The sequence below is a fragment of the Amborella trichopoda genome, chromosome 8, assembly GCF_054954075.1.
Source record: "Amborella trichopoda isolate Santa Cruz 75 chromosome 8, AtrichopodaSantaCruz75HAP2 v2.0, whole genome shotgun sequence".
NCBI lineage: Eukaryota > Viridiplantae > Streptophyta > Magnoliopsida > Amborellales > Amborellaceae > Amborella > Amborella trichopoda.
This window is the reverse complement of record NC_142343.1, coordinates 25,418,482-25,446,337: the sequence shown is the minus strand read 5'-3', so window position 1 is coordinate 25,446,337 and position 27,856 is coordinate 25,418,482. Positions and strand designations below refer to the sequence as shown.

General features: G+C 36.9%; 1 protein-coding gene across 2 annotated transcripts; it reads right to left on the bottom strand.

The window, feature by feature from the left end:
- Nucleotides 1-232: 232 nt before the first annotated feature.
- On the bottom strand, nucleotides 233-21,425 carry LOC18427386 (ras-related protein RABA1f). Of its 2 annotated transcripts, none has more exons than XM_020663106.2 (3): nucleotides 20,992-21,425; nucleotides 988-1,447; nucleotides 233-592 (listed from the first exon to the last, which is right to left on the bottom strand). In XM_020663106.2, exons 1-2 carry the CDS (start codon nucleotides 21,207-21,209, stop codon nucleotides 1,009-1,011), a joined length of 657 nt encoding a protein of 218 aa, XP_020518765.1. In that variant the 5' UTR covers nucleotides 21,210-21,425; the 3' UTR covers nucleotides 233-592; nucleotides 988-1,008. The 2 variants fall into 2 exon arrangements, with proteins under 2 accessions (XP_020518765.1, XP_011620840.1); XM_011622538.3 differs by lacking the exon at nucleotides 233-592 and adding an exon at nucleotides 665-912.
- Between the last annotated feature and the right edge of the window lie 6,431 nt (nucleotides 21,426-27,856).

Genomic DNA, 27,856 nt, shown 5'->3' with positions numbered 1-27,856 from the left:
GCTCCCACTCTTTATGAGACACACCAAACAAAAAAAAAAAATAATTTAAAAACAAAATACCCAAAATATCCCTACAAGCTGCAAATGAATTAGGTCGATTTTTATCAAAAAAAATTTCTAGGTGGCCAAAGATGTGGGTTGAGCCCAACTTTAATGTCTAAATGATTTCTACAATAAAAATTAAAAATAAAATACTTTGAATTGTCCAATCAAGATCAAAACACACAAAGGCTAACATGTGGCAATATGACTAAAGCTATCTCAAAGGTCCATTCAAATCAGAGCCGAGAATAACAACCACAAGCTTATATATGGGTTGAGCCACGTGTACAGGCTTCCCACTTCAAAAAACCAAAAATGGGGATCCATGCATTCCCAACAAAGGAAAGCTTGATGGCACCTTCACTTGCCCTTGCAGAAAACCTACATTAACATATTCACGTAGAGGAAATTCATTTAAACGGACGGGATTGTGAAAATCGTCATCCAGCAGCACAATGGAATATGTTTCCCAGCCAAAAACGATTGATCCCGCAAACCCTTCACCTTATCACATCCCCAGCCTAGTCTGCCACTGGAGCAATGCTCACACCTGTATCATACAGGAACCATATTTTGGCTTGGAAGCAGGCTCGCCAAAGGGGGGAAACAAATCTAAAAAGCATTGACAAATAAAATGGACATTTCCTTCTGTGCCCCTCTTTCATGACAAACAACGATGGGTTCAACTTGCACTTGTACCAATGGATTTTATAATACATCGAAAAAAAAAAAAATTCCGAAGACCTATCTTTAGTAAGAGGTCGAAATAAAATATAGACTACTATCAGTGAGGAGCAAAATACATCCTTGCAAGGCAGCTCCCAACAGAAGTCTGATCCCAATTTGTGGAAGCCCAGAAATTTTAAAATTCTGCACAACAGACAAGTATGGAGGGCCTACAATGCAAAAAGAGTAATAAACACTAAAAGACCCATACTGTCTTACCTAGTCTGGCCAAGGATGATGCTATGTTGAGCAGCAGCCCACTTTCTTCACTGCAGAAACATCATCCTTGCCACCCATGTTGATGGTCTGGCCTTTCAAGGATGACGCAGCCACAGGATCTTCTCCAACATCAAGGGCTTTCCTGCTTACAACTCGATATATTTGTGTGAGCACCTCGGTGAAGGCATTCTCAACATTAGTTGATTCCAAGGCTGATGTCTCCATGAAATATGTGGACTCTCTCTCTGCAAAGGCCTTGCCTTCCTCGGTGGAGACAGCCCTCAGGTGGCGAAGGTCAGCCTTATTCCCCACGAGCATGATCACGATGTTGGCATCAGTGTGGTCGCGCAGCTCCTTGAGCCACCTCTCCACGTTCTCAAATGTTATGTGGCGGGTGACATCATAGACCAGCAGTGCACCAACCGCCCCTCGATAGTATGCACTAGTGATGGCACGATACCTGTTGGTTGTCATCAAGTGAATGAATCTACCAAACTCAGTTGTTTACAACGAAACTATTTCAATGAAATATCATGCTGAATCTTCCAAGACATAACTAGTTTATGGAAATGACATTCCATATTCAAAAAAGGCAGTGCATCTGCTATATTAACAACTTTCAGATGTACATACATATTGAAATGATTGAGAACAAGCACATCATTAGAAAATATATATATATATATCCATGTACACGCACATATGCTATGTATACCATAATAATTGTCTCAGTGCAAGTATAGAAATAATACCATATCGGCTTAAATTTTGTAAAGATTCCAGCAAGGACTTGACAAATCACAAAATGTGTTCATCTTCCGACTCCCAAACCACACAACATGAGCTTTCAGACAAGGCATGCCATTAATAACTAAGAGGTTCTGGCTTCCGAGTTCTAAATTATGGTTACCTGTTTTGTGATCAGGGATTCATGGCCATACTCCACAGTTGAGCTTCACACCTTACACAGTAAAAAAGGGGGGGGGGCAAAAGCTATCCCAGTCCATGTTCCAAAAATACAGTCCAGAATTTCATGGAGCACTGCCAATATGGGAATTGCCATCAGAAGTCTTAAGCATTCTCGAATTTAAAGTCACTCCCATAGATAGATTACCAACACAAGACTTAGTGTTGCCACTGAAGAAAGTTGAGGCTCAGACTTGCGCAAGTAAACAAAACAAGAACATGCACAAAATGATGCAATGAATCAAACAAAAGGTGTTTGCATGTGATCAAACATCTCCAAGAACCGCATGTGATCATTCATCTCCAAGAACCCTAGTAGAAACAATGCAACATGGAACCTAATATTTGAACTGCATGAAAAGAGGAATGCAACTATACTTGTAATTTTATTTAGGAATTTTCGAAGCCTAGAAAACAAAGAAGTCAAATGGCCTATTGCAATTTATGGCTTGATGCTAGGAAAGCATAATGCATGGACTCATCTGAGTAGGAGTCCACTGAGTCTTTATTTGACCAAGAGACTCATCCAAGACTCTGGCTAGTTGTGGCTCCTGACCGTAAATAAATTAATCAAGCCAACTAAGGCCAAGTTGACTTGTTGAGTCTAGAAGGTACTTTTCCATGTGCACTAGTCTAGGAAACATGTTGAGAGAGAATAGCCAAAAAAGACTAATATGATTTTGGGTAATTTGATAACTCCACTATGGTATGCAGAAGAGTTTATCATTTTCTAAGGCAAATATGTCACTCCTCTAAACTAATACAATAATATTGTACAAGATTATTGGAACTAAAACACCTTATTTATTTATTTACTTATTTAATCATACTTAGAATACTAATGTCCATCCAACATGTTGCATGTATCATTTTCAACATTTGCATAGATCACCATGGGCTAGCATCTCTCACTATGCTTCCTCAGCTCCTCAAGCATGTAAACAAGTCTAGCAAGAAGCATATTTTGTAAAACTAACAAGAATGAAAACAGACATATGGCATCATTATTTCCTCCATCTTCGATAAAATAAGAGGAGTTCTATCTTGTCAACCCTGATGCATCAACCGCTGGTTTCACAATGGCCACAAGAAAATGTAGACATCGTCCCACTTCTACGAGGAATAACGGTATTGCAAAAGCCAAATACTCATTCCTCTTTTATTTTTTTTTAATAAGTAGACAATAGGATTCAAACTTAATAGCCCTTGCTATAGTTCACAAAGAGTAGGATCAATCAACTCCACCCACTTGGATAATGCACCTGATTTTTTATTTTTTAAAAAAAATGTGCTAACTTGGACGTGATTTGTTTAAATCATGGGCATCGTTTTGACCACGGTTTCTTTCAAAAAGCAGAAAATAAAGTAAATTATATTAAAAAAAGAAACCAAAGCAGCTATAACTAGTTTGATCAGAAAAAATCAGTTTTGACCAACAACTTGAATTGGTTTTCAGATATCTCTTCCATTATATTTCCAAGTTTCCCAGCTTAAGCCATCCATTTCTTCTCACATAAGATATTAACCTCTTTGTGCCCTCTTAGCTATGCCAAAAAGGTATTTCAATGCCCATTCTACCAAGACAAATTATTATACAAAACAAGAACATACACAGGTTGGTGAGTAGCCATATCTGAACAGACAAGACTAGATAAAAGTGTGGTGGAAATCAGCAACCAATTCCAAACAGTTGTTAGGTGCAAACTAGCAGGGAGCTACCTCATCTGTAGCACAGACACAAGTGAGCTAAGTATACATGAACCGATATATGCCACCCTTGTAAACATAAAGATGTGCCTATGAGTAAAATTACATAGAAAAATGTCCACTCCAGATCGACATGCATGCATTTCCAGTACAAAAATGCATGCATGCCTAGTTTCTGAAATACAGAAGACCAAAATCCCAGAATTCATGCTGACAAACATACCACCAGGTAGATGTTAGAGAAAATGTGTTTCCAAATATTTGCAAAAAAACGGCCCAATTTTTATTTTATTTATTTTCTTTTTCTGCCTCACTTAAAATGTATTTTTAAAGGGAACTAATATCTTTTATAGAGAAAAAGGGAGAGGCATGTGAAGAGAGGGACAAGTGGCCATTGAAAGGCAACGCATGGCCATTGCCTCTCTATAAGTATCTCTCTCATATTTCCTTTTGTAGCTGTATATAGGAAAGGGTTTTAAGAGGCCAAGGAACCTTTGCAGGAGCTCCCTCTCTCTCTCTAAAGTATCTTCTCTCATTTAAGCTTCCTTGTGAGCTAGGCACAAGGGACGTGCCTTCATCTCTTATGGGAGCCCTCCAGTGTCACAAGATACATTTCTGCACCGTGTTGCATCTCACAATTGTTTCTCTCTCTAGATTATTTGCTAATCATTGTTTTGCAGCAATCTTGTCTTCTCTATTATTTGAGTAATAGGTTGCACAAAGTATTTGAAAAGAATGCTAATGCTAAGGACTTATGGGTTTCCATAAAAAAAAGGCACACCGATGATAATTATATTGCTAAATGCGAGCTATATGAAAGATACAATATGTGTAAGATTAAAGATGATCAATCGGTGGTAGAGTATTTTGATGATATGAATATTATGGTTATGGTGAGCCCATAAGAGAGCATCAACAAAATATGAAAATTATAGAGAACCTTCCAAATTCTTGGAAAGCTTTGAAAAAGAACTTGCGCCATAATGGTACAATCCATACCTTGGATGACCTTAGAGGACATTTGAGGATGGAAGAGAATGATAGAATTAAAGAGAAAGGTGAAAGACCTAAAAACCAAGCTTATTTAGTAATGGCCAAGAAAAATGATAACAAAGTTCCTAATAAAAATTCTAAGAAACCTTTCCATCCTACAAGTTTAAGAAGTGCTATAATTGTAACAAGTTTGGTCATATTGCTAAATTTTGTACAGAACCGAAGAAGAAGAATATTGGACAAAGTAGTGGCTCCAAGGACTTCTCCTTTGTGGTTGAAGAGTCAATAGTGGTGAGCTCCCACAATGAATGGTGGGTAGACACCGGAGCTACTAGGCAACGCATTAACACCAAGAACAATATGACCTTTAATGGTTCATTATGTGATGAAAATCCCTCGGAAGGATATAGTCACGAACCAACGCCAGCTAGTGTGCATTTGCACACGTTTTGCCACTATCCCTAGTTAGAGGGAAGTGATGTGCTAGTGGTTATCCAGGCAATTGAGAATCTCTTAATGAGATGCATCCCTTTGTGAGATTTTGTGGTGACTCACTGCACCGATGAAATGGCACCACATGTGATGGGTGCATGTGTGGCATAACAACAGAGGTTATCCAATACTAAATGTTTCTATATACTTAGTGGAGAGATTATGTAGATCTAGAAGCATATACATGAAGTTCATGATGTGGTGGATGATCATGCAATACGTCACGATTATGATGAGCATGGGGAAGTGTGTGGTTGATTCCATTGAGAGAGTGGATTGTATGTGTAGTTAGATCGATCGCTTGAGGATGTACAACTCAAGTGATCACGATAAACCTTTTTGTTTCAATGGATGGATGTTTTATTTAAGTCAAAACCATGTCAAAAATAGTAGGGGAGGAATGTTAAACGTGAGTTTTCTCCACGCCCTTAGGGGCAGTTTTGAAATAAGTAAAACCACTTTATTACCTTTTTTTTAATAACCAAAATATCCTATTTTACTTGGGCCATTTTACCACGTAAAAGCTCCTCCACTCCTTTTTATTTACCCGTTGAAGCAAGAGAGCCATAGATATTGAGGAAAGATTTGGGGACTGTGGTGTGGTGCACCTCGCATTCTCTCTCAACATCCTTGTTCCCTCTCTCTCACTAAGCATTTGGACGTGCCTTGAGCCCAAGGGTGCATCCATAGCCTTGCAAGGGACACCCTAATCATATATTGTGAAGCTATCTTGCTCCATCATATCTCTATTGCTTTCTCTCTCTACAATGCTAATAATCAATTCTTGATCCAAATTTTCCAATAAGGTTTGGGTTTGCTTATGAGGCTCTAAAGGTGTAAATTCACTTGTTCTCTATAAGCCTTAACTTGAGCACTTTGGTTAGTTTGTTCTATACCTTTATTTGATCATCTTTGTGCTCTTGATGATTATAATAGAGCATGAAATATAGGATAATAGATTGGGGATTTGAATAGACATTTGAGAAACTCTTATTGTAGAGTTATGCTTATGCTTCTTATGTGATTATGTGAAGTGTTTGACTATATATTCAAAGGAGATTTAAAGTAGTGAGATCTTGATCTAAATCTGATTGCATATTAATCCATATTAGTAGCCCACTTTAATCGATCCTAACAATATAACACATAGAAACAACATAAAATAGGTAGGAATTTTGAAACAAGTTGCTGGAATTGTTTTGGTGTTGCATGAAGACACAGGTAATACTTAAGCACCTGTTTGCATTGATAGGGGCCTCATGTCTTGTGCATTGATGTACCAGTACAAGACATGCTTAAGAAACTATTGACATTTCTTTGGGGTTTCACTGTAAAATAAAAGCGATGACCAATTATTTACAAGTCTACGCTATTTGACATAGTTATACCTGCGTAAGCAAGGTGCAGCAACATATTCTTGGGAAAATACTAAATTGCTCAAAAAGTGATAAATATTTTGCAGAAATCCTTGATCCATTCCAACAAATTGGAATTATGCACCCAAAACACACTGTCTATGAACATTTTGAACCTTTCATATAGATAATGCCATTTGATTTGGCTCCAGCTACACGCAAAGTCTAATTTTTTTTCTTTTTTTTTTTTTTTGAAAATCCTGTATGGCCTATTTATTTGCCAAACACTTAGGCCTACTACTTACCTATTAAAGCTACAGTATTTAGATCACATGATATAGAGTACCTTCAATCAAATAAATTAACAGTAAACACAATCTCCTGATATGGATTGTTCACCTGCACTGAAATCCACACTTGGAAAATAGGACACACAATGGAACTTTATTTTTCTTATAACGGTTGAACAAGCCTCTGAACCTCAGTTGCAGAGCACTTGATAGTTTTTCTGCTCCTAGAACCAGTGGTCCCTTCACCAATCATAGGAAGCATGAAGCAAAAGTAATCCTCAGGAGTTTCCATGGAATTTCAGTAGCTAAGATTAAAATACCGAATAATCAGTAAAAAGTCATTTTTAGGTGGATTGGTTTCCAGGGCACCCATCCTCCAGGCACTTCAAGAATCTAAGGACCACCCATCAGACACCGTACCTAGATCTTCGACAGCAACTTGGTCCCTGAGCCTCAGTTGTGCATAAAATGATGATGAAATTGAAGCTTTTGAAAGAATGCTTGTGTAACTTCAGGAGTTCTGTCCATCACTGAGGAAAAGAGATAGGCTAATATAGGCCCATAAAGTAAAGGTGATTTTGCTATGAAGTCGCTGTACAAACCATAACCTTGTGATGCAAGGAGAACTTATTAGCTGCTCAAGTGCATTTATTCCTTGAAAGGCTAGTAGGATGGGATAATTTTCTGGCTGCGGATCACTTAATAATATAGGTCAGCCTCTTACCAATATTTGCATGTTTTTGTAAGAAGATGACAGAAAATATTGATCATTTGTTTCTGACATGCTCCTATCCAATGTACATAAGGTCTCACACTCTTAGAACCTAGGTCTGTGGATGCTTTAATGGTTCCATAATCAGTGGTTCACTCTACCCCTAGCCGAAGGGACATCAATCTTGCGGAGGCTGACCATATTGGACATCTTATGGATTACACGGCCAGAGAGAAACAATCAGTGATTCGAGGACAAGAGTCAAGAAATGGATAGATTGGTGGATCAAGTAAAAGCCATAGTCGTTTAATTGGGAAAGGTCTTGGAAGGAGTTTGGGGATACACATCCAATTATGAAAATCAATAGAAGGAAATATACTATTAACTTGAGGTAGGATCTTGAAATGGCAGCCTCCACATACACGGACTGAGAAGAAGATTTTTGAGGGGAACCCCAGAGCGCCCAGCAGGAGTATGGGCGCTGTTCAGGGATCCTGCAAGTCAAAAAAAATTTGACCTATTAAGGCCCTTAAATAGCTGAGGTTAGAACGACATAGAGGCCTGGTCTCTGCTCTATGGTATAAGAAATATGCAACCATGCAGGAGGAATATTATCATGGAAGGAGAATCCATGAATGTCCTAGCTTGGGTAGTGGTAGGGAGGTCTGCCTATGGAACTTAAACCAAAATAATTAAAATCAGCCTGGAGGGGCCGGTTTAAACAGGAACGAGTGAACTGGTGCCCTGCCCCAACTGGTCAATTGAGGCACGATCCGAGGAAGCAATAAACTCGTCAAAATGTCCTAAATTGGCCAGTTTAGATCTGTTGAACCAATGTGACCCAGCAAGTCCACACCAGTTTTGACAATACGTTTATTTATTTATTTTTTGTTTATATTTTCAGACCAGTTTTGACAGATGAACTAGCCACTCTGACCTTTTTGAACAGGAACTGTGCCCTCACCAAGTGGAAGACCGGCACGGTCCTGACAATACTAACTTAAACAACGTGTTTGTGAAAACACAAACACATTGTTTAACTTCCTCAAAAAAAAAAACAATGTGTTTGTGGAAAGATGAGATCAGGTGTGAAAGCCACAGTCGTTGATTGGGCAAGGTCTTCGAAGGAGTATTAGCAATATATACCGATTTTTAAATCAGAGGAAGGAAATTGTGAAAATGAATTTGACATCTTGAGGAGAGGAAGCGTGTTGAAATGGCAGCACAAGAAGGATTCATTAGTCTGAATTCACTCTATTGATCGTCTTTTCTCTATTAAAGGGGCATGAGATTTTATTAGGCATCAAGGTTCTTCACAGCCTATTTTTCGTGCACTTTGGTCATCTAAATGTCACTCACGGGCAAAATGGTTCTCATGGCTAGCCTTACATAATCATTTACCCATTTCTTTTTTATTGCATTAGCGGGGCATGCGATTGGATTCTTTATTTCCCTTCTGTACCAACCATGATGACAGCCTCTTTCATCTATTATTTCAATGTTCTTTTGCTCATAGAGTATGGAGGTCATTAGCTTGGATGTGGAAAACGGTTCGTCCTTGGCCCTTCTGCTCGTGAGTTACTTAGGTGGTGGTTGCTTTTCAGGTTTAAATATCATGGTCTCCGTAATATATGGTCTTCCATTTTTTTTTACTACTACTTGGTTTCTATGGGGGGGGCGCAATAAGAGGGTCTTTGAGTCAAGGCCCACCATGAGAGAACCCTTGTGAAACGGATTACCTTACATGTTTAGGCACTAACAGAAATTAAAAAGTGGTTTTTTCATTTATCATAAAAAAGCCATTATAGGTAATCTTCAGATAAATTGGTGTCAACAACAATCAGAATCTCGTATTACGGTGGCGTGGTCATTTCCTGAGGTTCAGAATTATAAGCTCAATATTGATAGTGCTTCCTTAAGAAATCCAAGTCTAGCAGGTGGAGGTGGAGTCATCAGGAACAGTGAGGGTGGTTTTGTTGCGGCTTTTGTAAAGCATTTTGGATTTGTTTCAAATAATCATGGATTTGTAAAGCAGTTCTTGGCCCTTGTAGAAGGTGTTCAGCTGGTTCATCAGAGGAGTTGCTCTCCAATTCAGATTAAAAGAGATTCGGCTCTACTTGTGAATGTCATTCAAAATTGATGTCGTGCTCCATGGTGGCTACAGACAATTGCAGATAACTGTCGTACTTTCTATGCAGCAATGGTCCATTGCACATATTTTCTGGGAGGCAAATATGGTTGTTGATGCACTGGCTAAAACTGCATCTGTTGGCCCTAATGCTATTGTGTGGCGCCGTAGACCACTAGATTTTCTTTCTCCTCTTTTACTGCATGATCTGGCACAAATGACTTATTACAGGGTTGTTCTTCTTTTTACATCTTTTAATGAAAAATCGGGTAAGGAGCCTTCTCCCCCACTAACTTAGCCAAAAAAAAGTGCAAAGAGAGTCCTCCTTGCACTTTAATGATAAGTAAGTGTGACTTGCTCTTAAGAGGGGGGCCTGTAATCCACATTTTGAGATCGTGATTCCATATTTATTGACCAACTTTGACCAATCAATCATTTGCATCTGCATGAGAGTGTGGATCATGGGTCTCGTTGGGTCATTCTGAGAACATAGTCGATGATCATGGTTACTGGGTCAGGTGGAGTGCCGTGAAAATCACTTATCTTAACCCATTGATACAAATCTACTACTAGATTTTTGTTCTTCAGTGTAATAAATATTTCTTAAATTTTAAAAAATATTTCAGAATTTTTAAAATTAATTTCAGCAAATAAAACCCTTAAAAGGTCATTTTCTAGGAATGTGGAGGGATGGAGTGGTACATGTGGGCCCATGGTTCTAGCCCACATGTTGGCAACACCACACAGGTGGTGTGCGGAGACCTTGGGGCTCACAGCTCACATGTGGGATGGCACTCCTGTTTTAATTTTAAAAAGTGTTTTCAAGTTAGTTAAAGGAAATCTTTTAACAAAAAAATTGTCCTTATTTTGTGGGAGTTAGTTTTGAAAATAGTTTTTACCATATCTTTATTTTTGAAAAGATTTTTTACCCTATCTTTTATTTTGACTTTCTACACTTTTGTTAGTGTTAATTTCTAGAAGATTAGTTTTATCCTAGTTTGATTAGAAGCGGATATGGGTCAAAGATTCAGGGGACAAGGATCCTACAATTCCTCCCTAGATCATAATGGTTGATTCATGGGATAGATGACTCAGATTTAATGCTTCTCACCTCATAGATTTCTTAAAATCCTATTGGTTACGAGGAATCGTAAATTTGGATAGGCAAACCTGGGGAGGCATACAAGGACGAAAAAGTTGGCCACCGTAAGCAAACAATTCGCCTAAGTGGTGGGAGGGGGGGGGTCCAATTGAGATTGTTCAAGGCGGGTGCCTAGGCAACTCTGGGCACCCGCCTAGTGCCACCACCTTAATTTTTTTCTTTTATTTAGGTAGAGAGAGTTAGGTCTATAGAGAGATTAGTTTTATTGTAGTTGTACTTTCTCTCATTTATCTTATAAAACAAAAGTATCCGTTTTCAATACTGGGAAGAGAGCATATGGCTTTCTATCTGAGCGAGAACTTGGCCTTTGGGCTTTAGGGATGGAGAGAACTTTTATTGGAGTTGCACTTTTTTTCATTAAAAAAGTAAAGTACCTGCCAAGGTTCTTAAAAAAGTTAAGTATCCTTTTTTTATTTAGTAAAGTATCTTTCTTTAATTTATGTCCATTAAGAAAAGTAAAGTATACAACTCTTAAAAAAGGAAAGTATCCTTTTTTTTAATTTAGTGAAGTAACTTTCTTTATTTTGGATGAGAAAGAAGGTACGGTTCTTAAAAAAGCACACACATGCACATTTACACAATAACACATTCATATAACCATGATATTAATATTACTTTTTTATACAACTGCACATTGCTTGGCACTAATAAAAATTCTTATAGAAATCAAAACTCCACCATCTTGAACACTGGGCCTATATAAGGAGGGGAACTCCACCTCTCATTCTACACATTGTTCTAGCCTCTCTTCGTTCTCTTTATCTTCCACTCCCCACTCCCTCTCCTTTTTTCTCTTGTTCTCTCTTCTCTCTCTAAGTGGCACATCATCCCCCCATAAGTCTCTAGTGGCTATGTGCCACCTATAGCTAGAGAGATAGTGGGCACGGACACTCCAACTCTATCTTAAGATTATGGGAGGCGCCACATAGCAGCTTGCCCAAAAGGCTTAGAAAGGGGTCTTGAAAATCCTAGTTGTCTAAGGCTCCCACAAAAAACCCTAGTTTGTGAGGTATTGCCTAAAGAAGCTTCCCAGCTCAGAATTTATTGAGGCCAACAAGATCAGAGTGCGCCATCAGTCTGGAAATTAGAAGTGGGGTGTACTAAGTCCCATAGGAGTGATCCTAGGTGAATTTGAGCCCTCCCAGCTGTTTGCTTTTGTTTTCAAACAGTTCTAATATATTCCTTTCGAATTCTATTCCTTCTTGTCTTGTCAATCATCCATTTAAACATATTCTTATCTCAGCTACCCTTATGGTAATGTTGTTTCTTGACCGCCCAACATTCTGCCCCATAAAGCAAAGTTGGTTTCACAGTTGTCCTATAGAACTCCCCCTTCAGCTTAATTGGTATGCAGTGATCACATAAAACTCCAGTTGCGCATCACCACTTCGCCCACCTAGCTCTAATTCCATGTGCGACATCTTCCTCAATATCTCTATTTTCTTGGATTATCGACCCAAGATATTGAAAGTGCGCTCTTTTTATTATTTCTTGACCGTCAATCTTAACTACTTCCACATCTTTGCTCCTATTATTACTAAACCTACATTCCATATGCTCTGGTCTTAGTCCAGACTAATTTTAAAACCCTTAGATTCTACAGCATCCCTCCAAAAGTTTTTACTTTCTGCTGATGCTGCTTCGGGTTTGATAGATAAAACTATGTCGTCCGCGAACAACATACACCACGGTACCTCATCTTGTAGGTGCCTACTTAAGTTGTACTCTATCATAAGCTTTCTCTTCAATAATATTTGCATAGTTATTCGAATTTCCATGAACATTATTTGTATTAACATTTTTTTTGGAAATTTGTTTATCATTCCTAAATTGTTTATTATGTTTGGCAATAAAACCAAAGATCATAGGCTGTATTTAGGATTTATTTCTTATTTACAGCAATGTGTTGTGACACTTGCAAATGTAATTCAAATTTATTAATAAAAGAAACAGAGAAATTTTTTTATTTAACTCCTTTGAATTCCACATAGCCACTCCTGGGAAGCCTTTATCTCAGCCCCACTACACTAGAGAGCACGAGAAAGCTGGACAAGGTCATCACCAAGCTCAAGCCGAAGGAGAAAGAAGAACAACTTGTGACATTGCACATTCTCATATAAAAAAAACGACTTGTGATAATGCATCTTGGAATGAATCTGTGAACCTAGCAAATCTAAAACCCAACTCCGGTTTATTCAAGAAAACAAAGAACGAGAGCAAGAATAAGAATGATGCAAATCAAAAGCGGGATAATGGGCATAAGAAAAAGGCCTAAAGAATACCCACTGCTATAATTGCAGAAAATTTGGGCACATAGCAAAATACCGCAAAGTACCTAAGAATGCGAACCTACCCCAAGGGCAATAAGGAGCATGCTTGTATGGTCCTTGACACTATGCTAGTTGACCTTTAAGGAACGGTCACGGTGTTTTGTCTCAGGGTCCATTGCCCACGTGTCTAACACTAATGATAGCTTAGAAATTTCAAGCCTGCTGCCCCAAGGGATTAACATATCTTTATGGGTGGAAATTAGAAAATTGAGATTTCGAGTATTAGAGATTATATCCATTAGTTGAAAAATGACAAGAACGTGGTCCTAAAGCAAACTCTTAAGAAGAAATTGAACTCAAAAGGGAAATTAGAGAAGTATAAAGCTAGATTAGTAGCCAAGCTGTTCACTAAAAAAGAATGAATAGATTATGATGAGACCTTCTCCCCTATAGTTAAGTTTCCTTCGATTATTATCTTTATAGTCATAGCAGCCCATTATGACTTCGAACTCCACCATATGGCATTTCTAAATGGGGTGCTAGAAGAACAAATTTACACGAAACAACCATATGATTTCATAAAAAATTGAAAAGGAAAACCTAGTGTGTAAACTTAGAAAATCCCTTTATGACCTTGCACAAGTATCGACCTTGACAAAAGCTGGTTTTGCGCCCAACCAAGAGGATTATTACATATATGTCAAGGGTGGTGGGAGAGATATTGTATTCATCTCTCTATATACAGATGACATGTTAATTGCTAGTGGTTCAATGACTCTCGTATTGGCAACAAAAGCTTTATTGTCACAGCACTTTGATATGAAAAATTTTAGAGAGGCTTCATATGTTGTCGTCGTCAAGATCACCAAAAATAGAAAAGAGAGAACCAGTCAGTTATCTCAAGAGACATTGCAAGGAAATACTGAAAATATTTGAAATAAAAAATTGTTGGCCCATCTTGAACCTCATTAATAAGAAGATCAAGTTAAGCCTAGCCTTGTGTCCCACAAGCCAAGAAGAACAAGAGGTCATGCAGAGAATTCCACAAACAAGTGCACTTAGGTCAGTGATGTATGTTATGTCAGGGACAAGACCAGAATTATTATTTGCCATGAGTGTGATCAACAGGTCCCACAGTAATCAAGGCATGGAGCATTGGAAGACAATTAAAAGAGTCCTACGATATTTAAAAGGGACAGTTAATCACGAGCTCACTTATGGAGGACGCTTAGACATACAGATACAAGGTTATTTAGATGTGGACTATCAAGATGATCTAGACGAGACGAAGTCCACATCCAGTATATCTTTGCACTTGCCAATGGAGTTGTTTCTTGGTACTCAAGGAAGCAGGATGTAGTTGCATATTCGAGTACGTAGTCAGAATATGAGGCATGTTATCTCGCAATAAAAGAAATAATATGGTTGAAGAAGTTCCTGAATCAGCTCAGATTTGATCTAGTGAAATGCCTGTGTAAGAGTCTTTTGCTACAACAAGGCAGCAATTTGCACGCCTGAAGAGCCACATTTCACAAGAAATTAAGGAAAATTAAGGCAAACTATTACTACAATCGCAACAAGATCTGAGCAGGAAGATCAAGATTGTTACTTTTGGGTCATCCCGTGTTGAGGTCTAAGAGATACCCAGGAATGATTTGTAGGCCATAAGAGCTTTGTGGTCTGTTATGTGCAGATGTAGACTTGTGAGAGAAAGGGCTAAATCCACAAAAAAACATCCGCACTGCATGTACACATGGCAGCCACATTTTACCAGGAAGCAACCCTGAAAAGGATACATATAAATGTACTTATCGAGCGTCCCCATTACACTATAGAGATATATATGTGTGACTTTTTCTTTAAGGAGGAAGCTGTAATCCATGTTCTAAGATTATGGTTCCATTCTTTATTAGCCAACTTTAACGAGCCAATCATGAGCCCCTGCATAAGAATGTGGGTAATGTATCTCGTTTGGTCGGTTTGAGAAGGTCGTAGAGGATCAAAGTTACTTGGTCGGGTGTAGTGCCTTGATAGTCGCTTATCTTGACTCAATGGCACCAGCCCACTTCTAGATATTTGCTTTACAGTGTAATAATGTTTCTATGAATTTTAAAATTTTATCCAGAAATTTTAAATAATTTCAACAATAAAAACCCTGAAAAAGGCGTTTGTGAAATTCTAGGATTGTGGAGGAGTGGAGTGGTACATGTGGGGGCCCATTGATCCAGCCCACGTGTGCCAACACCCCTGTGGGAGGGGCGTGGAGCCCATGGGGCCCACACCTCATGTGGGGTGGCACGCCCCCCCTCCTCTTTTCTTTTTGTTTCTTGTTTTAACTTTAGAAGAAAATTTTCAATCATTTAAGGAAATCTTTTGAAAAACGATTGTCTTTATTTTTGTAGTAGTTAGTTTTGAAAAAAAGATTTTTAACTTCCTATAATTTTGTTATATATAAAGGAAGTTCTAGAAGATTATCTCAAGATTAGTCTTATGCCAGTTTGACTAGAATTATATATGAGTCAAAGATTCAAGGGATGAGCTTCCAACAATTCCTCGCTAAATCATGATGGCTGATTAATGGGACAGATAGCTTAGATTTAATCATCTCACCTCAAAAAAATTTTAAAATCCTATTGGACAAGATGAGTCACAATTTTGGATAGGCATACCCAAGGGCCCTTGAGGCCCATACACGGAGGGAAACCCCCCTCTCATTCTACACATCATTCTAGCCTCTCTCTCTCTCTCCTCCACACCCACTCTCTCCTATCTCCCGTTTGCACTTCTCTCTTTAGGTGGCACTCCATCCCCTATAAGTTTCTAGGGGTGGTACAAACCACTCATAGTTAGAGAGATAGAGCGCACGCCCAGCCCTAGCTCAAGATGAGGGAAGGTCCATAAAAGTGGCATATGGCCTAAAGGATTAGAAAAGGTCTTGAAGACCCTGGTTGTCTCATGCTCTCACAAAAGCCCTAGTTTGTACGATATCGCCTAAGAAAGCTTCCCAGCTCAAAACATTCAACAAGGCCAATAGGATCAGAATGGCACCATCACTAAGAAAATCAGGTGTGGGGTGCAATAAATCCTATGGGGTGATACCAGACGAATTCGAGTAAGTCTTCCATGTTGTTTGCTTTTATTTTTCTATCAATTTTGCATTTTATTTGAATTTCTAGAAAAATTATTTGTATTAAAATTGTTAGTGGAAGCTTGTTTTTCATTCCTGAATTGTGTCCATTCTATTTAGCAGTAAAAACTCCAAAGTTGTATTTAGGGGTTTATTTCATATTTAAAGCAGTGTATTGTGACACTTGTAAGTGGAATTTAGATTGTTTAATAAAAGAAAAAGAGAATTTTTATTTTACTCCCTCTACTTCCACAACTCCACAAGCCACTTTTTTTCACTATTTATAATAAAATACTTAGAACCCAAGATATCCTATTTTTAATTGAAAATAAAACAAATTAATGACATTTTTACCCTAATAAGATAAATAATTCCATAAGCACTCTGACTAATTTTCTAAACAACTCCTAAAAATATAAAACCTTAGAATCCTTAAAAAAACGGCAAAATCCCTCAAAATAATCCTAAAAAACTCCAAAAATATAGCCCTAAATTTAACTAGAACAGCTCAAAAATAAGAGGCATCTTATCCTACATCAATCTCTCTTGGTTGAAGAAAATTCGTCCTCGAGTATTGAAATAGGCTAAGATGAATTTGTCTCCTTTGATATAGGTTGTCGTGGCTCGTGACATGCATGGATCCCAAATTTCATGTCAAACGAATTTGAAGAAATAAAAAAAGAAATTTCATCGTCGTTAGGCGTACAAGGTGAGGTACACGACTTGGTGTACCTCGTCTTTTTCCAAATTCACACACACACATGTGTATATATATATATATATATATATATATACATAAAGCTACACCACTATAATAATGAACTTATTCCCGACTCCAAAAATTTTCATCATAAAATGCCCTCATATGTATTTCCTTTAACGTTAACTGTTAGTAGTGGGGTTGCAATTTTTTGAAACAGTTAGTAGTTTCTCAAAAGGGGTTAGCATAGGTAGGAATGGAAACCGAGACCAGTAGATTCATAGGTGGTGCTACCACCTTGACCTCAACCCTCATATGTTCAAAATGACTTTTGTCAATAGATAGTTCAATATTTTAGGAAGCACACTTTGTCAATTCAAAATCCCTCCAAAAATCAATTTCCAATTTAAAAGATCCCACTGATTTTTTTAATCATGTTCGAATCTTAGAAGCAATTTAAAATTACACTCTTTTCAAATTTTCAACCAAATTATTGCTAAGATAATTTTTACATTTCTAAAGACACTTTGCACTGTAGCCAAGAGTTTCTAAGTAGGAAATTCTATATCACCATTAGAGAGGTGTATCTTAGAATAATAATTGCTTCGACATTAAATTGGAAAACTTGTCAGTAAGAAATTTTTTGTCAAAAAATAAGAAGTCTATCTCCCACTAGACTACCCCAATATTTTTATTTAAGCATCCCCAAGAAGGATAAGTGCTACTATTAACAGTCTTGAATGGACATTGATAGAAGGGGATGTCTCATGGTTAACTAGTAAAGACGTTTATGATTACTCCACCCTCTTCAAAAGATAGCATATATAATATGTGTATATATATATATATACATATATATATATATATATGTATATATATATATATAAAAGCTTTGTATGTGAACCCACCAACAAATAAAGGATATCTAACCTCAGTTCTCAGCCGTTCGATGTGAATAGATGGCTTGGCTTGCTCATGTTACGATTTCATGCAAAACATTGTTTAATTTTAAATTTTTTTCCTACAAAATATTTTTTGAGGGAAATTTGGGGAATTCACCTCTTCTTATTGGGGTGCTCCTAGCAAACACTAAAAAACTATTTCTGATGAAAATAAATTACCAAAAGCCCCCCTGAAAGTTTTAGGGGCATTTTGATAATTTTCCATCACCTAAAATAAATTTCTATTACTTTTATCATGTTGCCCCCGTTATGCACGTGTTGCAAAATGATTTATAAAATAAAAATTAAAAATAGAACACTGAGTTGTCGGATCAAGATCTAACACTTAAGAGCAACAATATATATATATACACACACACACACACACATACACATATACAAACAATTAACAAGTGCAATGTGAAGCTCAACCTCGATTCATATGTCCAAGACAAAGTGTCTATGAAAATTGACTTGTATCTGAACTCCATGGGGACATGACCCGGACGTTGCAATAAAGCAAAGCATGAAATTATTTTTTTTTTAGATGAAAAAGATGAAATATATTTATGTAAGTTGATGACATATTTGTTAATTTAAGTTCATACTTCTTACTTCTAAGTTCTAAGTTCTAAGTTTTGACTTCCAAATTTGTAGCTTCATGGTGGTCCAACCATGGACAAAGTGCATCTCACTTGTAGAGGATGGCTCAATAGATTTTAAAGTTGATTTGTACATCATCTAAATGCAAGCGCAATTTCAGCATATTCGAGATGGTAGATTCACCATTTGTCCTCATCTCCGACCACCCTTACTCTTTTTGTTTAAAACAATAAAAATCTAATAGCGCAATGATGCATTATGAAACAAAGAAATAGACTCAAGCAAAAGAGCTTGAACAACCTTGTTTTCGTTTAGTATAATTAGAGGCTGAAGGAGCACCATTTAGAGCAGAATCAAATAATCGACTCCATCCTCATGAAAGATATGGATGAATCGAGCAAATGGTTGCTTGAGGAGGATGTTGTAATGAACCCGTTTTCACCAGAGAAAGCTTGACAAGGACCCAAGTACATGAGGTCGCTGGCATGGTGTCGAGCCCTGTGACGGCGACTAGATCTCAAACACAAAGGAAGGGGACGGGGAAGGGGATGGGGATCGGGATGGGGATGGGGATGGGGAAGGGGAAGGATAAGGTGAAGGCAAAGAGGTTGATGGGAGTAAGAGAAGAGGAGGAGGGGGCAGACTCAAAGGAAACAAGGGAAGATGGACGTACGGAAGATGACTGCTATGATGATGATGATGATGGAATCATCATCATCAGATTCAGGTATATTTAATGCTGGTCATGGAGGTGGACATGATGTTGCTAGTGATGATGAAACTCAACCTCACATTTGAGTACATCGTATTTGTTGTCTACTTTTGGGTTTTGTTGGTTTATTCCCTTTGAGTTGTGAATTTTTTTTTGTGAGCTGTGAGGTGTAAGATGTGATTTGTAATGGAAAATTAACAATTTCTAGAAATTGAGATATTCTGATATTGGCTTACTTCACTTGTTACATAGTGAATGAGTCTCGGGTAATTTTCATACTTTTAATGTTTCTAGTCATTCAATTCACTGTTCGAAGTCATGTAAGTCCTAGTTTGATCTACACAATAAAACGATACACAGAAAAACTATAAACAATGTTCTTTACCCCAAAAAAATAGTTGTTCCATGCACAAACCCCCCCCCCGAAGAGGTGCCCAAGTATCTAGGCGACCACCTAGGTGTCTGAATCTGCCTTATTGAAAATTGTTAGCCTTTAAGTCTAGACATGCATTTTTTAATGGGGTTTGGCAAAGTTGATGTGTGAGTTTCCCTCTAAATAGTGATAGATAAAGTTGAAAGTAAATCTTAGGGCTTACAATTCTAAACTTCACTACATTTGGTTTTATCAGGGTTAGTACAATAGAAAAAGTGTATATTTGTTTTGATTCTTTTGTACTCCAGAGAGATCTTGGAAGTGGTCAAGGTTGGTTTTGAGGGATTGGTAAGTTTTTGGTCATCCAAAAATAAGGTCATCTGCATAGAGGTTCTCTAGGCATCCACGGGAGATCAGAGACTTTTCTTTTGATATAGTCATCTGAAGCTCCTCCATGGCTTCCAGGTAAAGTTCTGCATCGCGCACGCCTATACCCGATTACATGAGAGGTCGTTAAAGACTAGAAGTAATTCAGAATCATAGGCAATTGAAATCCCTTCCTCATGCCTGATTTATAATGATGTTGTTGAAGCATTCCATGGTCAGAATGAAGAGATAAGGAGGGTCACCCTATGGTAACCCATTTTGTTCTTTAAATGACCAAAAGGGGTCTCATTTAGGATTATTATTAAAATACGTGTGGATAGTGTGCATATATATGGGTGAGATTTATATAAGATGTCCACCTCGGTTGTGGTTTCTATCATATACCCACCTTAAACAATCAAAGAAAAACACACCTTCAAACTCCACCAGAAGATGCGATTCTGATGCCAAAAACCCTATGATGACCAAAACAATTATTTCTGCCCCTAATTATAAACTTTAAAGTCCCTAATTATATAACTTTAAAGTTCTAAAAAGGGCACAGATCAAGCAGGTCTATAAACACATGAAAAAGGTCCAGAAAACTTACGACAAGATGCACAATTTTTACGACTTAAAATCCTTTTTTTCATTTCTATATATCTTGAGGTGGAGATGATCGATTGGAGGGCTTTCCAGTGCCCAAACAACATTTTCCATTGGGTTTTTGAGAAATGGGTTTTCGAGAAACCGTGCAAGCGTGGAGGGTTTTCCAGCGCCAAAACAACCTTTTCCATTGAGTTTTTGAGAAATGGTGCAAGCGCAGAACTCATAGACGAGCTCAATACCAACCAAACAATCCAAACAGTCAAGAGCGACTTATGAGACATGGATCAATAGATCACAAGCACCTAAAATGCTCTTCTAATATCTAAAACAGAAAAAAGAATGAAGATACACCCAATCTTATATTCATTATCAGAAACTAGGCCCAAAAAACAGCTCAGAAAAACGAGACTCCATCAAACTTCAAGAAATCAATGTACAACGAGAAGGGATATACTCAGAGAAAAAAGGAAAGGGGAATCATGGGGATGGGGTGTTTACCTCTCCTGACCTGCAGTGTCCCATATCTGGGCCTTGATAACCTTGTCCTCCACACGAATGCTGCGGGTCGCAAACTCAACACCAATGGTGGACTTGGACTCCAGGCTGAACTCGTTGCGAGTGAACCTCGACAGCAAGTTTGATTTCCCAACCCCTGAATCTCCGATCAAAACCACCTTGAACAGATAATCGTAGTCATCATCCGCCCTATACGCCATTCTCCCCCCTCTCTCACTCTATAATTTCTCTCCGTCTGGAAAGGAAAGGAAAAGAAGCAGCAGATCTCCACTTTCTCGAGCGAGCTTGTGGTTTTTGCTTTAGTCTCCACTTTCTCGAGCGAGCTTGTGGTTTTAGCTTTAGTACAAAACTCAAAAGCTGATAAGTAAAGAGAAGAAGAGCAGCTGCGCTTTGAAAAGGCAAAAGACAACCATCTCCCCTCTGAGCTGCTTCTAAAGGCAGTTGGAGGCAGCGCCCGAGACACGAGATGGACACCGACCGGCGTTATTGATTGTTAGACCAACTATTCTTACCGTTTGGCGCGCCGTGACTTTTCGCCTTTTATTTATTTATTTATGAAGGTGACAGCGAAACTCGCCCCGTTTCCGTTATATAATTTAAAAATATGAATAACGAGACCATTTATATAGGAAAGGTAAAAAATCTGACTTCCATTCTACTTTAAAAAAAGAGGTACGGCCTGTCTTCCCCGATGAATTATCTAAAAAAGAAAATACCATTTATGTCAAAATATATAGGGGTCATAACTATTTTTTATTGTTGGATATGAAATCGGATGGTTGAAAATCTATCCGACACAAAATCGAAAATAAGATGTTTTGTATGTTATTATGCTTTCAATCTATTGGATTTGATCCTATAGTTTAAAATGATGGTAACATTTTTGTGTTAAAAGCAAATGGTCTCGAAATATACAATCTTATATTGTATTTCCCCTCTATCAAGATATACATTAACTCCTTCAGGCAAAACATTTATTGGAGAAATTTTTATTTAATTAAAATTTCATGATTCATATCATTATAGAAGAAGCAGTTTATGTGTCCAAGGATGTATAACTACACTTGTGTCCCTGGAGGCATCACGTATGTGTCAAAGCATGCATAACTACATTTGTGTCCCTCGAGGCATGGATAGGTTGATTGTGGTCTCTCCAAAAAAAGGTGAAATGAATGGTTTGAAAAAAAAATTCAAAAACTCATCACTTTTAGTACTGAGAGTTTATTTTTTACTGCATTAAAATTAGTGTCCAAAATCTATCTTGAAAACCAATCACAAAGAGAAGACTCAAAAATTGTGGCCGTAATTATAACTAGATGATTATTTTTCTAGAAGAAAATTGGATTTTGAGCTCTTAAAAATTTAAATGATTCCTCCAAAAATTGTATGGTTCAAGTGCAATCTTGGATGCTAGTTTTTCAGGCACATAGAAAGTGGTAGGTGATTTTATTTTATGTTTTCCCTTTGAAGTTGGTTGCATAGTTGATAGCACCATAATATAGAATCTTCTATAATTTGAATCACATAAGTTTGTATTCCCCGTCTGATAGGATCAAATTGTATCCTCTCATATCCAAAAAAAGGCTCTAACATCTTAATCCTCAAAAATACAACTCCTAGTTGAATTTTGTAGTGCACTCATCTCCCTCCTTTTATCTCTTTCGCTCTCTCGTATCTTGCATCTCTAAACCATCCTCCCATATTCTCTCCGGAAAATATCTGACAGCAAGCCTCTTGAGCCGCCTATCCTTTGAAAACCTTGCCAAATATTAAAACTCCAGCCAATCTTTTGAAGCCCCACAAGACCCACGACTTAGCCTGGGAAGCAATTAAAGCTGCAAAAATCAAGCATTGGGGGCTTGATTTCAGGTATTTTAAACTAATTGGAAAGTTGGCTTTAGGCGATATTGCACTATTTATCTCTCTAGATTGAGAGGAGGGGATTCTTACTACGCCATGAAAGTTGTGGACAAAGAGGCTTTAGAGGAAATGAGAAAGCTCCACATTGAAGATATGAAGAGGAAGATTTTGGGGATGCTTAATCATCCATTTATGCCGATTTCGAGGCCTCCCATTTCCCTTGTGTGGTGACGGAGTTTTGATCTCCATACTCCCTCTGAGGCATAGGCAGAAAGGGAAGAGGTTCAACGAGCTCAGCCAGGTCACGGGCCTAGAAAGACAAAATGTAGAGAGAGATGAATTGCATTGTTGGTTGTAGCTGAGAAAAAGAGTATTTGGGACACATGGTTTGGTCCTGCTCTTTTGGAACTAAAGTAGAAAGACAATCGTGTGATACATATTGCTTGTAACATATTTGTCTTTATAAAATACAATTAAACATGTATAAAAGTATATTATCATTATAATATATAATTCATATTTAGCAATAGCATTTAGATTTCTATAAATTTGAATATTCAGATTGTGTTTTGTTAAACATAAAATTTATAGATATATATTGAGTAATGATCTTATGAGACCCTCCCACACCCATGTAATAATTTTTCTAGATATCTGTGTCAAATTTAATAGTGATCCTTTAGAGTCCTAAACCCCTGGATGTTGGAGGGTCACATAAGCTCATTAATATATATATATATATATATATATATATATATATATATATATATGGCAATGATTTCAAGCAACGGTTGTATCATAGTATAATGCAACAATATTCAAAAACCATGTTAAGACCATTTGTTTGATCCAAATTTTAAAATATGCACTCTTTTCATTCTAATAAACAATCACAAAAAAGAAAAATTTGAAAACGCAACCTGGAAAGTGTTTTCTTAACCTAATTAATATAGGCCATCTATTTTGATAAGATACTTAGATCTAGACTTTAGAATGATTTGTTTATTTTCCAAATTTTTTAGATGGCTTTATTATCATTAGATGAACAATGTTAAAGAAAAAAAAATGATTTTGAGTTTGTAAAGCCTAAGATCTTGAAATTCACCAAATGAATGGTCTAGATTCATTGTTGAAAGGGGGACTCATTTTGACCATATCTAGGCTTCAAATCAAACTTTTTGTTTTTTTAGATGAAGAGAATGTGTGTACAAAATTTTGGGTCATACAATTACCACAAACATGGTTTTCTAGAAGTGTGGTTGCATTATACTATGATACAACCGTTGAATTAGATCATTGCACATATATATATATATATATATATATATATATATATATATATATATATATATATATATATATATATATATATATATATATATATATATATATTGGACATGGGTAGAGTATTATATCCTAATTGTTCGCAGAAATCACCCAATTCTTTCTTGCCCGTCATCCTTTGTTTATCCAGTTGCCTCTTTAACTTCAAGTCAGTACATATGGCAAGTCCTTCCGCACATATTTCAGCTAATAATTTTCCCAATGTATATAAGGAATATAGAATTATACCTCCATGTTTATTTTTCAATCTATTTTTTACTTTCGCGGCAAAAAGATATGATAATCCGACCATAAACTTCTCTTTCTAGTGATCAGCTCTACTGTCTTCTCTGGAAAGGAGCCGGGAAAAGAATACGTCTCTATACCACTTATAATGTGACAATGTCGGACACCTAAGATTAGACAGGAGGTCTTCAGATCTGGCATCTAACAGGGCAGTACTCCCAACAAAATGGAGAGTTATTGTATATATGAGAGTATTTACTGCATCGCTTTCACTATTAGGAACGTCTTGTCCATATTCATTTTTTACTGTCCATTGTCTTGTGGCGGTTAATATTTCTCTTTTGGCAGTTTCATCCATATGAAAATCCCACCATCCTCTTAACCAGCCTGTAAATAAGCGGTAATCATGACCAAGAAATAGCTAAGGCTATTGTGTGTGGGTTTACCGGCTGGTTAAGAGGATGGTGGGATTTTCATATGGATGAAACTGCCAAAAGAGAAATATTAACCGCCACAAGACAGTGGACAGTAAAAAATGAATATGGACAAGACGTTCCTATTAGTGAAAGCGATGCGGTAAATACTCTCATATATACAATAACTCACCATTTTGTTGGGAGTACTGCCATGCTAGATGCCAGATCTGAAGACCTCCTGTCTAATCTTAAGTGTCCGACATTGTCACATTATAAGTGGTATGAAGACGCATTCTTTTCCCGACTCCTTTCCAGAGAATACAGTAGAGCTGATCACTGGAAAGAGAAGCTTATCGCCGGATTACCATATCTTTTTGCCGAGAAAGTCAAAAATAGATTGAAAAATAAACATGGAGGTATAATTCCATATTCCTTGTATACATTGGGAGAATTATACGCTAAAATATGAGCGGAAGGACTTGCCTTATGTACTGACTTGAAATTAAAGAGGCAACTGGATAAACAATGGATGACGGGCAAGAAAGAATTGAGTGATTTATGCGAACAGTTCGGATATAATACTCTACCCATGTCCAATAAAACTGATAAAAGGAAAAATAAAAATAAAAGATACAAGTGTAGTCATAAATATAATAGTACAAAGAAATTTACTAAAAAATTTGAAACTAATTTTAAAAAATTAAGGGGCAAAAGAAAAATACATGTATGTTATAACTGTGGAAAGGTAGGGCACTATAAGAATAAATGTCGAATAAAAAAGAAGATTAATGCCTTACAAATAAGAAAAAATATAAAAAACCAGTTGTATCAAATTTTACAAATAGATGAAGATTCTGATGATAGTTCATCTAATATTGAGTCTGAACCACTTGTCGGAGAAATTGAAGATGAAAGTCTAATATTCAGTAGTTCTGATTCTGAGGAAGATAATAATTGTTTTTGCAACATGCTTTCCGAGGAAGAAAAATTAATCATAGAAATAATTGACAAAATAACATATCCAGATGCGAAAAAAAAAGCCTTGACTCAATATATTCAAGTAGCAAAAACAAAACAAAAACCTCCCCGCTGTTATTGATCATTTGTTTATCCCTTTATCTGATTATTAGATTCATGTATTAAGTTATAGGAAAAGTCTTCTCAACGCCTATAGGAAAAAATGAACAGTGATTTAGCCTACCATCATCATCGTCCAAAGTTCATTGCATGGTCACGGTTGTCCGGTAGTATTTCATTTTTTTTCTACATATCAGAATGGCCTGAAATTTGGCGTGTATGTTCATCAAAAATAGACAAATCTATGATAAATATTGAAAAAATATTTTACATGAACCAATTGATCAAAATATCCCTGAAAAGTTTTGGAAGTATTTTGGTCAATTTATTTTTTACGAATTATTTGTTTTATATTTTTCCTAGATTCGTCTATTTTTTATGAACACTCTATCCAAATTTCAGGTCATTTCGATTTGTAAAAAAAAATGAAAAATGAAACACTACTGGACAATCGTGACCATGCGATGAACTTTGGACGGTGATGAGGGTAGGCAAATCACTATTCATTTTCGCCTATAGGCGTTTTGTAATATCTCCAATATATATATATATATATATATATATATATATATATGGGAGTGGATTCAATACGCCCATTAGCTGACCGCTACAGTAAACGCCAATGGTCCAAATTGAATCTGGGCCAATCTGACGGTCACGACCTCATTTTGTATTTAAATTTTAATTTTTTTTCTATAAATCCAAATCACTTGAAATTGTGGGTGTATGGTCTTCTCATCAAGACGAACCTAATAAAAATATAAAAATAATAATCCGTAAAATAAATTAACCAAAATACCCTCGAAACTTTACAAGGTATTTTGGTCAATTTTTTTTCATGTGAACTATTTGTTTTATATTTTTGGAAGATTCGACTATTTTTTATGTACACGTGCTCCAAATTTCAGATCATTCTGATTTGTAGAAAAAAATTAAAATTAAAATACTATTGGACATCCAAGATCGTCAAATCGGCCTAGATTCAATCTGGGCCATTGACATTTACTATAGCGGTACGTCATTGGGGGGGGCGAAATATTTTCCCTATATATATATATATATATATATATATACTCGCCAACGCCATTGGGGTGAGCCGAACGGATGGGATCACTTTGGAAATTTTTCAATGCTAACGGCATTCACAATTTTCTCTTCATTCATATGCTGTTACCAAACCATAGAAGTAGCAATATCGGTAATCAAAAGAAGCCCGAGCACAAGATATTCACAAATTAAATAAATAGAAATTTCAAATTGAAATACACCTAAAAGGCCAATAATAACATACTGTCTTATTTTCAGAGAGAAGATATTTTCCGGCTAGCCTTGTGTGCTATCATGAAGGGACAAAGAATATGCCATCAAATGGACACATGTATTCAAAACCCATGGGGTCGGAAGTGTCAAAGAATAGTATATACTAGGAACGAAACTGAGAATTCATAAGAAAAGACAAGACATGGAAAGCAGAATACCACAAATATATGCCCGATATTACCAAAAAAAAAAAAAAAAATCAATAAAATCAGACCAGTTTAATGCCAAAGAATAAAATTTCCATCCAAATAACTACAATCAAAAGCCCCAAATACGTTTTTGCAAGCTTACAGTTTATTCAACAACAAAATGATAAAGATGTTCCCAACAATATATGCCCAATGGATTTCCATTGAGAAACGGAGAGAGAAAGGGCACAAACTCCAAACGCACACAGCTCCACCATATCAATCGAATCAATTCTAGCAATGTGAATCAATTTCTTTGGCATCTTTGTATCCTTAATTTTCACACGACACAGAGGTATATTTCCTGGAGAGATAGAGTTTGTACCTTTTTCTCCTTGCTTCGTCTTCTATGTTGAGAGAGTGTGTGTGTGTGAGACCAGGCTGCAGAGGGCACAAAAACGCATGAGAGAGAGGCAA

Coding starts and splice junctions, on each gene's coding strand:
- LOC18427386 (XM_020663106.2), bottom strand. CDS start 21,209: ATGGCGTATAGGGCGGATGATGACTACGATTATCTGTTCAAGGTGGTT. Junction 1,448..20,991: donor GACACTGCAGGTCAGGAGAG/GTAAACACCCCA, acceptor GACAACCAACAG/GTATCGTGCCATCACTAGTG.